This window comes from Schistocerca americana, chromosome 3 (assembly GCF_021461395.2).
Source record: "Schistocerca americana isolate TAMUIC-IGC-003095 chromosome 3, iqSchAmer2.1, whole genome shotgun sequence".
Classification (NCBI taxonomy): Eukaryota; Metazoa; Arthropoda; class Insecta; order Orthoptera; family Acrididae; genus Schistocerca; species Schistocerca americana.
The window spans coordinates 523563312-523575555 of record NC_060121.1 but is presented as its reverse complement, the minus strand read 5'-3'; the positions used below and the strand labels follow the sequence as shown (position 1 = coordinate 523575555).

The window sequence follows — 12244 nt, the reverse complement described above, 5'->3', positions numbered from 1 at the left end:
TCGTTCAGCTGCGCTTTGTTGTTAAGACGTTCAAACTTGGCTAGTTGACAGGACGCCGATTTCTTCCTCGTGCACTCAGCTAGTGACCAGGAGGTGCCATCAACTCGGTCCCAGTCTTGTATGGTTAGAAAATTCGCTATAAAAATGTGTAGAGCCAGCGACTCTCTGGACGTCACATCAAGTCGGTGGCGCATGTCACGTACTCTCTCCCTGACCAATTCTAAGCTCTCTCGATCTTTAATTCTGTTGGCCGCTCTCGAATTGGGGTGATGTTTGATTCTAGCAAATACAGGAACCACGTCCTCTTCTCGGCAATGCAGCAGGAAACAGAGAGAACTGAGCAGTCTGCCCTTCCTTTGTCGAAGCTTGTTTAGCTTTCTAATATTTAAACACATTTCCTCCCCGTAGAGGCTTCTAATGTATTTCTTCAAGCTTTCCCTGCGAGGCGTTGTCATGTTGATTAATCGGCATTTTGTCGGTTATTCGCGTCTTTCCTGCACGATATTTCAACTGCGTGACTCACAGTCTTCTTCACGTGCTGTCTGATACTAATTCCAGTGTGGAACGAGTCCGGTATTTATGCCTACGTTGTGCTAGGCGTTCCCTCTGCGTCCGCGCCGCGTCTGGCGCTCTGTCCGTGGTGTGTGCCGACCAATAGCAACGGCTGTGGCGTTTTCTTCTAGCTGCGGCTGTTCCGAACGCTGTGCGCACTTTGTGTTTATTATACGTTATCAATATAGCTGAGTTAAGTTCTGAATGGCGTCCAAGCTGTGCTAAATGTTTTATCTTCCGGTTGTCGTCATTTGAGTCCCTCTGTGAATTACGACGTTCTTTTACCGTGCTGTGTCGTATTAGGCGTTCCGTCCGAAGTTCTTGCCCCCAGGAGCGGCTGCAGCGTCATTTTCAGGCCGATTGTGTTCAAATCGTCGCTCGAGACTCGGAAGACAACAGACGCAGTATCTGAGGACGCAATGAATGTGCTCTAAGTTATAATAAAAATCGCATTATAATCGCAAAATTTTAAAACTATTATGAACAAATAAACAAACACACCAGTCAGCAAAGTTTGCGTCTGGCTTTGACTGCAGAAAACTTGTAGATCATATCTTCGTAGTTCAGACGTTATTAGTTAGGAGGTCGGCTTTGATGTGAAGAATGGACAAGGAGTTCAATCTCTCCTCAGACAAAGTAGAACGTAGGTACGGTTTGAGTCTTTTAAGAGCCGAAAACGAGCGTTCTGTGCCATACATAGGAATATTCTAAGAGCAATGTCAACATTCGGAAATACGGACTGTAACCTCTCTTTTCATAAAAATTTACTCATTTTGACTGGGATATCACTAATCACAGAAGATTTCAAAAGTTCCACTAAATGTACACATTCACTAGAGAAGGAAGGCTCTAAATCTGTGTCATATGACGCTTGGACTTTTGCTGCACGTTCAGCAATATCATCAGGTGAACTGTTCTTAAGGTTACTGAAAACTGTGAAGGAGTCCAACAGTGGTCTATAGCTTTCCTTCCTCCTCACTAATTCGGCGTACAAGTTGTCGAGTACTGGTAAAAACGTTTCGACTCTAAAGCTTCTTCAGAGACCGCTTCTTCGTCATCATGAAGTTTGCTTTTTTGTGATCTCTTATAGGGGCATTCATAGTCTATATCAGTCACAATCTCCATGGATTTATTTTCATAATATTCGAACATACCATGAATAGATGCAATAAATCCCACAAGTGATTCATATAAATCATGCACTATTGTAGTATCAATACTTACACTTTGCAGTTTCAGATTTACACTATTAAATCTCTGGAGTATGTCCTTCCAAGTTGTCATTCATGAATACTGTTTCTAGTCCGCTCAGTTGGTTCAATAAAGCTGAAGCCTCATTTCACACAAGTGGTTTTTCAAACGTATAACAACAATATGTGTGAGGGCACTGACAACGCCTCCCCCCCCCCCCCCCACCCCCTCAGTTTTCAAATAGTCTTACACACGCTTCCCTCTTGCTGACCAGCGTGTTTTTGATAAACTTTTTACCGTTTTGCTCCCTGGTTTCATGAAAGAAAGAAGTTTATCGCAGCGGTGTGGAGAAGCAGAGAAAAAATTATAACGGTTTTGCACTACGTTAAAAATGAAAATGCTTCTAGACAACAGCTTGCAGCACTAGTGCCGACGAAATTCAACGAATGTGCTCCCCGAGGTACGTATTGCGCTTTCGGATTTCGTTCTTTAATGCGTGCCTAACTAACCAATGCATGTTCCTGATATATTGCTTGCGTTGTCATATGACTGGCCTCTACAGTCAGTAATATCAATGGAATTTGCATTCAGGACTTTCAGTATGGCCTCAGCTATGTTTTCGGACTTGTGTCCCGGTGTTGGTAAAAACAGAAGGAAACATTCAACAGGTTCACCATTCTCATTCACATATCTTAATAAGACAGATCATTGATCAATATGTGAAATATCTGCAGTAGAATCTACTATTATAGAGAAAAATTTGGCCTGTTTTATTTCACTTATGATAATTCTTTTTATTCGTTCAGAAAGAAGCTCTATTATTTCATCACAGATTGTTGAAGAAAGATGACTTGTATGTCCCTGCCCTGGATTTCCATATCGTTCAACGTGCTCTACGAGAAAAGGATCAAACCCGGCTATAAGTTCAAGGGACATCATAAACTGACCATTATTTAATGAATGGAATCTTTCAACGTGTCCACGTAGGGGAAGTTCGCAACTAATTAGCTTCTTCGCTACTGCAAAAACCCTTTTCAACGCACTGTGCCAGCCTCAACATATGACTCAAAATGGGTATCTATTGTTCCAAGTGACCATTTTCTTGTTAGGAGTGATAACACAGAAGTTTTGTGTTCAAATGAATTCTCGTGATGAGATAAAACATTAGAAATATTTTTCCAGTCCGCAATACCATTAGTAGCAATCGCGGTCTTACCTTCTAACAGTTTACATGGTGCACAAAAAACAATACCAGTGCTACAGGAGTATACTAGAAAATCACGCGATGTTGATTCACCATTTAAAAGTTTACGGTAAAGCACATTTTTGTTCAAATATTTGGTTTTATCTGGTTTTATCGCCTATTGATCTTCTTGAATTAGTAAAATGATCTTTACAAATTTGATTAATGCCACGTTGTAAGCGAATGTCGAGTGTTGATTCACTGACACACCATTCTGCAGAATCATAACTAACGAGGTTATTTCTTTTTGTAGTGTCTGACTCGACACTTAGTTTTTCGTGAAACTCGAAATCAGAAACAGTCTGCTATTCTTCCTTTTTAACTTTAGTTTTGTCTGTATTTACTTCTTTTACAACAGCTGCAGTGTCACAAATATCATCCGTACTACTTGAACTCGACGTCGAACCAGCAATATTTTTTGCGAAAAATTTATCTTCTCTGCCAAGCGTTTTCAGATCATTGGCTTCTCGTTCTCGCCTTTCTTTCGATAATTTCCGAAACGCCGACTCACTTAATTTTGCACGTCTGCTTTTTTCACTGTTTTGCATGTTAAGGCACTTACAAAATTGTCAACCAACAGTAAAAAAAAATGTGGAAGGAAAGAAAGAAAGACTGTATCCACTTCCAATCGTACTACGCCGCACATGAGCACAGAGCTTTTTACTTTAAAATCGGCACACGAGTACGAAGATTTTTCCTTTAAACACGGAGTGATGAACTGACCAACTCGGATTACTCGACGTAACTGTGCTATGAAAGAACGACAATGCAAAATAATTTAATTTCATTGTCGCCTGTTTCTCTGTTGTCAGTAAGCAGTAGAAGCACACCTGCCAGCTGGAATTCGTCTCGTAAAGAAAATGGGACAGTCCCTATTTTGGCTTCCGTTTCCCGCGTCGCCGGAATTTTAGGTGGGACACATATATGTTCTCAATATTCTTGACACTGTCTTTTCTAATTTAAAAAGCAAATAATTTTTGCAGTTTCTTGCAGTGAGGTGTGCTGGATCGAGTCTTATCCCACTTATTGTTATAACATTTTAGTGGTTTCCGTGGGCAGAGAAGACATAGTACAAAGTTAGTTATTGGCAGTTGTATGAACACTGCTGTTATGTCTAAACGCAAATGCATCTTTTGTTCCAACAGAAAATAAAAATAACCTTTCCTCGAAGAAAAAAAGCTTAGTTAAGAAGTTTAATATAAAATTTGCAATGCCACGAACTATTCCATGGCACAGTGTGGGAACTTTGATAACGTGTAGGCTGCAGCACAATAAATAAGACAAACGAAAGTTGGTTTCTTGTTCTTTTTTCACCAAAAAAGTAACTAAGTAAATAAATAAATAAAATTTTGAAACTGTTATGAAATGTATTGCGCACGTTATTAGATATTCTGCATATGTTCTTTTCGTATAAACATGTGTTTAAAAATGTAAAACATTCCCATTTCAACATGTTTTGTTAAACAAGTGTCATTAAATCAACGCTCAGATATACTGAGACCCACACATATTACAGTATTTAAGAAACTGCTGATTAGTTTATCACAGCTTTTCAGGGGTCCTCGTATTTTCACAGGGAAAATATGGTATGGTTAAGTAGAACCCGACAACATTCTCGGAATAATAACGTTTCAAACTTTGTACTGTAGATTGCCGTCCTGACAGCTTACTTCAAAATATTTTGAACGGTCATGAAGATGATATCAGATAGAAGCCCAGTGTTAAATTTCCATTCAGTCACCAAGTAAACTACGTATATTTCCGAGCTTGTATTGTGAAATTTCGTTCTTAAGGCTTACTTAAACTAGCAAGTTGTTCAACAATATTAGAATTTTTTGTCGTTTGTAAGCGCAGTTATTTTAAAACGTAAATGGTTGAAATGAGTAGAGAGAAAAAAATGCCGCCCCCCTTAAGGTGCCGTCCCTAGGTCCGTGCCTAGCGGGCCTATACGTAAATCCGCCACTGTTCGTCACCTCTGGTTCCGTTAGCTCGCGGCTAAGCGGTGTAGCTTCATCTTCTTCATCATCAATCTTTCGATTGATTGGCTGCTCTCGGCCCTGATCCATTAGAAGGTAACTTCTTCAGTTTTGCTTAATTAAACTCATTAACAATGTAAAATTGCCAGTCGTTGTCTTCCTCGGGCTCTTTTACTTTGTAACGTTCCATCTAGCTTATTTGCAACGAATTCCTTGTGTATTTCGTGGGTGATACACTCATGCCCGATTATTTTCTGGCAATACTTTGCAAGACCTCGTTAATCTATCTGTTGGTATACAATTTAGTGGAATTAAATAATTGTTATCACGTTATTTTTTTAAGTCTTGTGTGTTGCCCTTGCTCACTGTGACATTCGTAGCTTTATGGAAAGAATGTGGCCTTACAGATCAAAATCTTCAACGATTTAAGTAAACATTATTTTTTCCAATACACAGAGTTGACTGTTATCTCATTAGTTCCAATACCATTACTGTTGCCCTCCTACATGATTTTTAAAGATAACTATTAATGCCATATAGCTCTTGAGGGATAAACACTAAGTATATTGGCGTGACGCTTTCAGTAAAGCAGATCAGGGATGAGGTTGTTGTAATAAGAGACGTCATTTGTAGCTTATGTGTGATGCTTTTTATTTAAATAGTAATGCCTCGTGATGAAGTCGGGCCCGGTGCCTGCCGGTGGTGGTGTTAGCTTAGCCGTGGTAGCCGCCGTATCCGTAGCCGTGGCCAAGAGCGAGGGGTGCGTGGGCGGCGAAGACGGGGGCGGCGGCGACGACGGGGGCGGCGACGGGCACCGCAGCCTTGACGACGGCGGGGGCGGCGACGGCCACGGGCACAGAGTTGGTCACCTGGTGGATCCTGGCGTAGGAGGTGGCCACCGGCACGGCGGGCGCGTGCGCCACTGCGACGGCGGGGGCGGGCGCCACGGCGACGGCGGGGGCGGCGTAGCCTCCCAGGTAGCCGGCGTGGGCGGCGGCCACGGCGCACAGCAGGATCACCTGTGGGTGGAGGCGGCGATTAGCGGTGAGCTACAGCCTATGCCGGCCGTTAGATGGTGTTCACTGTTCGTGATCATCTTATTCTCACAGAAACCCTCTTCTCAAAGTATCGGTATACACCATTGAAGAGTGGAATGACAATTGATCTTAAATCCGAGGCGCGAATCGTTCAGTAAGGTATGACCGCAGCAACAACCAATGTCAGTTTACCGGCCACTGAGTGTCGTGTAGGCCACTTTTTTTATCATTTCTTCTTTAGTGGATTAAGGACGATGCGTGATTTTGTTAAGAACGAAACATGTACGAAAAGATCGTGAGAGTATAAAGATTGTAAGGTAAACGGCGAAAAGTTAGTAAAGACATATTCATGTTTTATATTACTACAAAGCCGAAGGCGTACCGAGCAGGAGACGTGAAGGGCAGCAGCTTCTTTCCACCCCCATCCCTAGAAAAAACATTACCTTCACAAACCGAAGTCGAATGCTGTCTCAATCACAGAGACAGACAAATGAATTAGGTATCAGTTTTAAGAAAGGCGGAATATGTAACTGATATTTACTAGTAACAAGTGTACCCACAATCATTTCTCGTGAAACCTTAAAAAAAATTTCACCTCTCCTCTCCCGCCCTCTTGGGCAAAGAATTGTCAGGAAATATATTTCATGAACTACGAAGGCACTTTCAGTATAATCCACACGTTTCAGGTATACGCCTGGTTAATAACAATAACAGACAACACTTCCTTGCTTTTTGTGTCTTATCAGAAGCTCTACTGCTTGTTAGAAGCTTTCAAAATAACCCAGCGCTCTTACCACACACTAATTACTTCTTTGAGGGGCTGTTTGGAGCTGGAAAAGCAGCAATTGTTGCTGTGTACGCAGCTTTATTTCTCTAAACAGCAAATCACTCTCTAAATCGGAAAGCGATTTGCTCTTGCAAAATGTGCGTTTTCACAGTGATATAAGCCTTTAAATGAGCATATTCATGGAGGCTTTTTGTTAAATCTTTTGTGTGTGTGTAAAGAATAAAGGAAAATTTTGCAAGAAACTTGGAATGAGAAAGCTTACACTTGTGGAGCAGGAGACAGAACGTAGTTGCTACAGTGATATGGTCTTCATTTCCTTCAATGACGGGATTTCTAGAAACAAAGAAGTAATGCAAACGAGACTGACACAATATGGGATCGGTAAGCAGCAACTGTGATTCGTTTCAAGTGATTTACTGGGATCACGAACAACTAAACCAGTGTCTACCAGCAGATGGATCACGTATTTGCTAAATGGACTGCTTTGATCAGTGCAGTGCCTCCCATGACACAAGTGACACGGCTACGATAGGAGTCTTTGATGAGAAAAGAAACAGCCGGAAAATGTATATAATTAATTTAGAATGAAGGGATGCCCTGGAAATAGAGATGTTATAGGTAGCTTTCAGATTCACATTGCACCGAAACAAGATGGTGTAGATGGCCTTGGTGTGTACTCCAGTAGCAATGAACGACAGTAACTTGCTGATGGGGCTTATTTCCTATACGACGTACTCACTGGCCTAGGGTCAAGAAGGACTATTGATAATTTACACTTCTTACCCAAAGGCAACAGCAATGTCTATAGTTATTTCAAAAATGTTTTATGCTATTCTGGGAGAGATAAGCGAATTTTAAGTCTCAGGACGTTATATAGAGTGCAGTCGACTTTGGAAGGCGAGTTTCAAGAAACAAAAATTTGAGCATTCCAATTAATGGAGAGACCTGGCAATAAAATCCGGAACGTTAAGAGGAAATAAAGTACCAGTTTCGATGGTCCCATCAAGAGACGTTCAAATAAGCTTTTATGCCTTTGATGGGCTCCTAAACGTGCCAGATGTTTCATTCAGTTTGTTTATGAAATTAATCGATATTTGATAATAATATGTAGGCTTTCAAAAAATGGTTCAAATGGCACTGAGCACTATGGGACTTAACATTTGAGGTCATCAGCCCCCTAGAACTTAGAACTACTTAAACCTAAGGACATCACACACATCCATGCCCGAGACAGGATTCGAACCTGCGACCGTAGCGGTCGCGCGGTTCCAGACTGTAGCGCCTAGAACCGCTCGGCCAACCCGGCCGGCCTGTAGGCTTTCACCGCCTATGTTTACAGCCTTGCTTACATCGCTTTTCTGGGGAGTAGGACTTTTAAATATTTCTGTGCCTAGCGTTTTATCCCTACTACAAGAGATGCAGATGAATCTTCAACGTGAACTGCTTTACAACACCAAACAGTATACATTGTACTTGCTCAGCTGGCCGAGGCTGCCGAACTGTTTATTGCTGTATTTAGTACCAATACTCATAATTAGTCTAAAATTAGTCCTTCTTCTTTCTGTTAAATTTGTTTCTGTTTTCTTAATTTCTACGGTCTGTGCACTACGTCCTAGCACAGTAACGGTTTGAGCCTGGTGAGATTTTGGTATCGGGAAATCGAATTTAGTAGTCCTCTGGTCCCAGTTCGTAATGTCATTAACACACATTCCAAGTGAGCATGAAGCTAAACGCGATGCTCTCATAGTGTATCTCTACTAGAAATACAGCAGCCATTGGCTTCCCACGCAAGTGTCAAGGAACAGACAGAGACGCGGGAGTGGCTGTCGCCATGATGTCGGTCGTTCTCACAGGGCAGGCCGCGCGGCGGCAGTGAAAGGAGCCTTACCGCCAGTCGGCGCTCCTCTGCCCCGCGCTCCGACGGTGGGGAACGGCCCGAGGAATCGCGACTCACGTAACAGCGGCCGGCGCTGCCGCTATCCGGCGGTGGTGCGACTGTCGACCGCCACGGTTACACGTAACACGCGTCATCCGCTCTCCAGTGATGAAAGTAGAGCACGCCAAAACAGCAACAACGAGCGTCTAATTGAGTACCTGCTGAGGCAGTCGCAAGACAGGCGTTTCTCTAAGACTCAAACGACAAAACTACGATTCTAAGGAAAGTTCGCCTCGGTAGCTGCGGGGCCTGCGTGACAGATCGCAAACTGAACTGGTCCAGGTTCGATTTCTGGCCGGGTCGGTGATTTTCAGCCTTAGGAGACAGGATGTTATGTTGTCCTTATCTTCGTACCGTCATAGAAGCCATGAAACATTCTTGGTTCAGTTGAATGTTAGACAGGCACGTAAGGAACTATTTCGAACCATCTTATTAATTCGTATAACGAGCTCCTTTTAATATGTATACGAGCGCAACCACCACAGTTTCTCAAACTAAAGGGTGATTTCAGTTTCACATCTCGTTGTCTAGATGCTGATAGAAGTATAGCAGTCTTTTGGCTAGAGGAGGAAGAGTGAAGAGTGGATCTTAGTCTCGTGAAAGAAGCGTCCAGGCATCCGGCTGAAACGATTTAGCCGGCCGGAGTGGCCGAGTGGCTCTAGGCGCTACAGTCTGGAACCGCGCGACCGCTACGGTCGCAGTTTCGAATCCTGCCTCGGGCATGAATGTGTGTGATGTCCTTAGGTTAGTTAGGTTTAAGTAGTTCTAGGGGACTGATGACCTCAGAAGTTAAGTCCCATAGTGCTCAGAGCCATTTGAATTTTTGAAACGATTTACGGGAGCAGTCTAAACTATTAATGTAGACTGCTAATCAAACCTAATTCGTCTGGAATACCAGTACAGTGCTGGAACGATTGAACTACTTGACTGCAAGTGGCTGTACGTGGAGGAATGGATCCCGAAACAGGGAATTTAGACTCATACTTCAGCGGTTTAATTTTTAACAAAAATAATTTTTCACGTTCCCAGTCAGTTCATTAACTGACAAATTTCTCTCATCGAGACATGTGGAAATGTTGTATCTCAAGTTTTCCGCTATGCTGGCCACTGTACATATGTAAGTTTGAAAAGTTTTCGAAAATGGGGAGATACATTGTCATAAAAGTGAGTATATTGCTGCCAGTTGGCACAGACGTAACTAACATTGTGTTAACAAGTGTGTCTTACAAGAATTTAGAGTACTCTAATAGGCCTAACTCATCATTGTCTTGATATTATTCTGCTTATGAGTCTGGCTGTTTAGTGTTCCAATGATTCTTCTTGCAGTATTCCTTGTTTCCTTTAGTAACTTGAAATGTCATAAGCACTGAAGCATGAACGAAACAATTTTGACAGGTTTATGTAACGCATTTCAGAGTTGGGTGGAAGAGCAGCAGTTTATCCTATGCAGGCAATATGCACCAGTCTATTAGGTAAGTAAGGTCCGATCGGTCGCAAAATGGAAAGCACTGTGAAAGTCAAAAATGTTTTATTTGCAACAGTTAGCTACACCTTTCTGCCACTTCTCCACATAGTCGCCGCTCCTACTTAGACATTTGCCATAGCGTTGTACCAACTTTTCAAGACCCTCGTCACAGAAGGCAGCCACCCACGCTTTACGCCTATTCTCTGTGCTGGTCTACAGCTCGTTGTCTGTGCCAAAATGCCAGCGATTCATGTGGGCAGATACGAAACTCAAGGGGAGCCAGTTACGATCTGTATTGTGGGTGATCAAACCCTTCCCATAGAAAACGCAGCAGGAGCATCTTCATTGACCCCGTAGAGTTCAGCCGAGAATTGTCATGATGAAGATAAGGCTTGACAGTTACGTTATGCGGGCTGCAAGGCATCAGGCGAAATTTATTACCAGGCCCTCACACTTGGCAGGAGGTAGCATTTATCTAGGCATCTTTACGCGTTCACTGTGCGCTCAGAATTAAAAAGAACGATTTCACGAGATCGACATTTCACAGTGACCGTATAATGCACAACAGTAGCGATGTTACGCTTAACCAGTGCTGAGTGTTTTGTACGTGGACGGTACTTAATATGAAGAGAAATGAGAAGGCCAAGGCGACAGAATTATTTTATCAGTGCTTGGAAGATAAGTAGCCTGTACTACATAGTAGCAACAAATGCTCAAGGAAGTGCTACTGGAAAAATGGTACCCCACTTCCACCTAATACTTCCACTGTGTACTCTTCACCATACCCAATGTACTATTGCTCCCATAAAACATCATCTATTTCTTTAAAAATGAAAGTGCTATACGAAACTTATCTGCGAGACGCCCTGCTCTGAATGTGACCACTAATCACAGTCAGAGATGTAGAGCCACGACTAATGATTAGGTAGCGAGTAGGACTCACCAGCTTGTACATGATGTCGGAGTGGGTTGTGGCGTCGGAGACGGTGGACTGTAGGAGGCTGTGAGCGAACGGTGCCGACGGAGCTGAGGCGCGACGCTTTTATAGCGGCGCGGCGCGTCGCCCAGGGCCGGGGTTGGAGCGCGGCGAGTGGCGGCGGTGACGGGCGATGGCCAAGGCTTTCCTTTCACGGTGCCACCACGGCTGGGCCGGGGCGGGCGCGATCTCTTAATGAGCCTCGTTACGGGGGCAGCACGGCGCGTGCCGCTATGCACTCCTTCTGGGCATCCACACGACATCTCGCAGAGACCAGCTGTCACAGCAGCTACACACTACACTGCTGTTTGAAGCGATCAGACAGGGCGTACCACAGGGGTCGATTTATGGTCTTCTGTTTTTTCTGACATAGGTAAATGAGGTACTGAGTACCACAAGGGCCTAAACTACAAAGTCATCGATTTTGACACTGTGGCATGTATGCCTGCTCCTAACATGCATTGATCTTGTGGTGAACCAGTTTTATCTTTATCTGCAGCCCCACAGTGTATAATTATATGAACACTCACGAAAGCTGTCTCATTGATTCCTAGGATATTCGCCGCCACAAGGACCCAAATAACAAAGCAGTATTTCGCACCTCTGCGCAGCTCAATTGTTAGCTATGGTTGACAACATAACTGATGGTTCAAATGGTTCTGAGCACTATGTGACTTAACTTCTGAGGTCATCAGTCGCCTAGAACTTAGAACTAATTAAACCTAACTAACCTAAGGACATCACACACATCTATGCCCGAGGCAGGAATCGAACCTGCGACCGTAGCGGTCGCTCGGTTTCTGACTGCAGCGCCTAGAACCACACGGCCACTCCGGCCGGCAAACATAACTGAGTATCTACATCATGTACATCGTACTAATATTCATAATTGGAGGCATACCTGCAGTTTTGTCTGAATCTGAACCCTCAAAATGTGCTTAACCCTGCCATGCAGTTACCCACAGCAGTGGACAGCTGCTCATATGCCTTATTTAGCGTTTTCAATCAGTCCTGAGGCTGCAAATGCACCCAGTCTACACCAGTGGATGCTCCGTGTTGGGCCTGTGCCAAGAGTGCATTC

General features: G+C 43.4%; 1 protein-coding gene across 1 annotated transcript; it reads right to left on the bottom strand.

The window, feature by feature from the left end:
* Window positions 1-5588: 5588 nt before the first annotated feature.
* Window positions 5589-11279, bottom strand: LOC124607400 (cuticle protein 70, isoforms A and B). The gene is made up of 2 exons (XM_047139721.1): window positions 11131-11279; window positions 5589-5981 (listed from the first exon to the last, which is right to left on the bottom strand). The coding sequence occupies exons 1-2, from the start codon at window positions 11140-11142 to the stop codon at window positions 5676-5678; spliced, it is 318 nt and encodes a 105-aa protein (XP_046995677.1). The 5' UTR covers window positions 11143-11279; the 3' UTR covers window positions 5589-5675.
* Window positions 11280-12244: the final 965 nt, after the last annotated feature.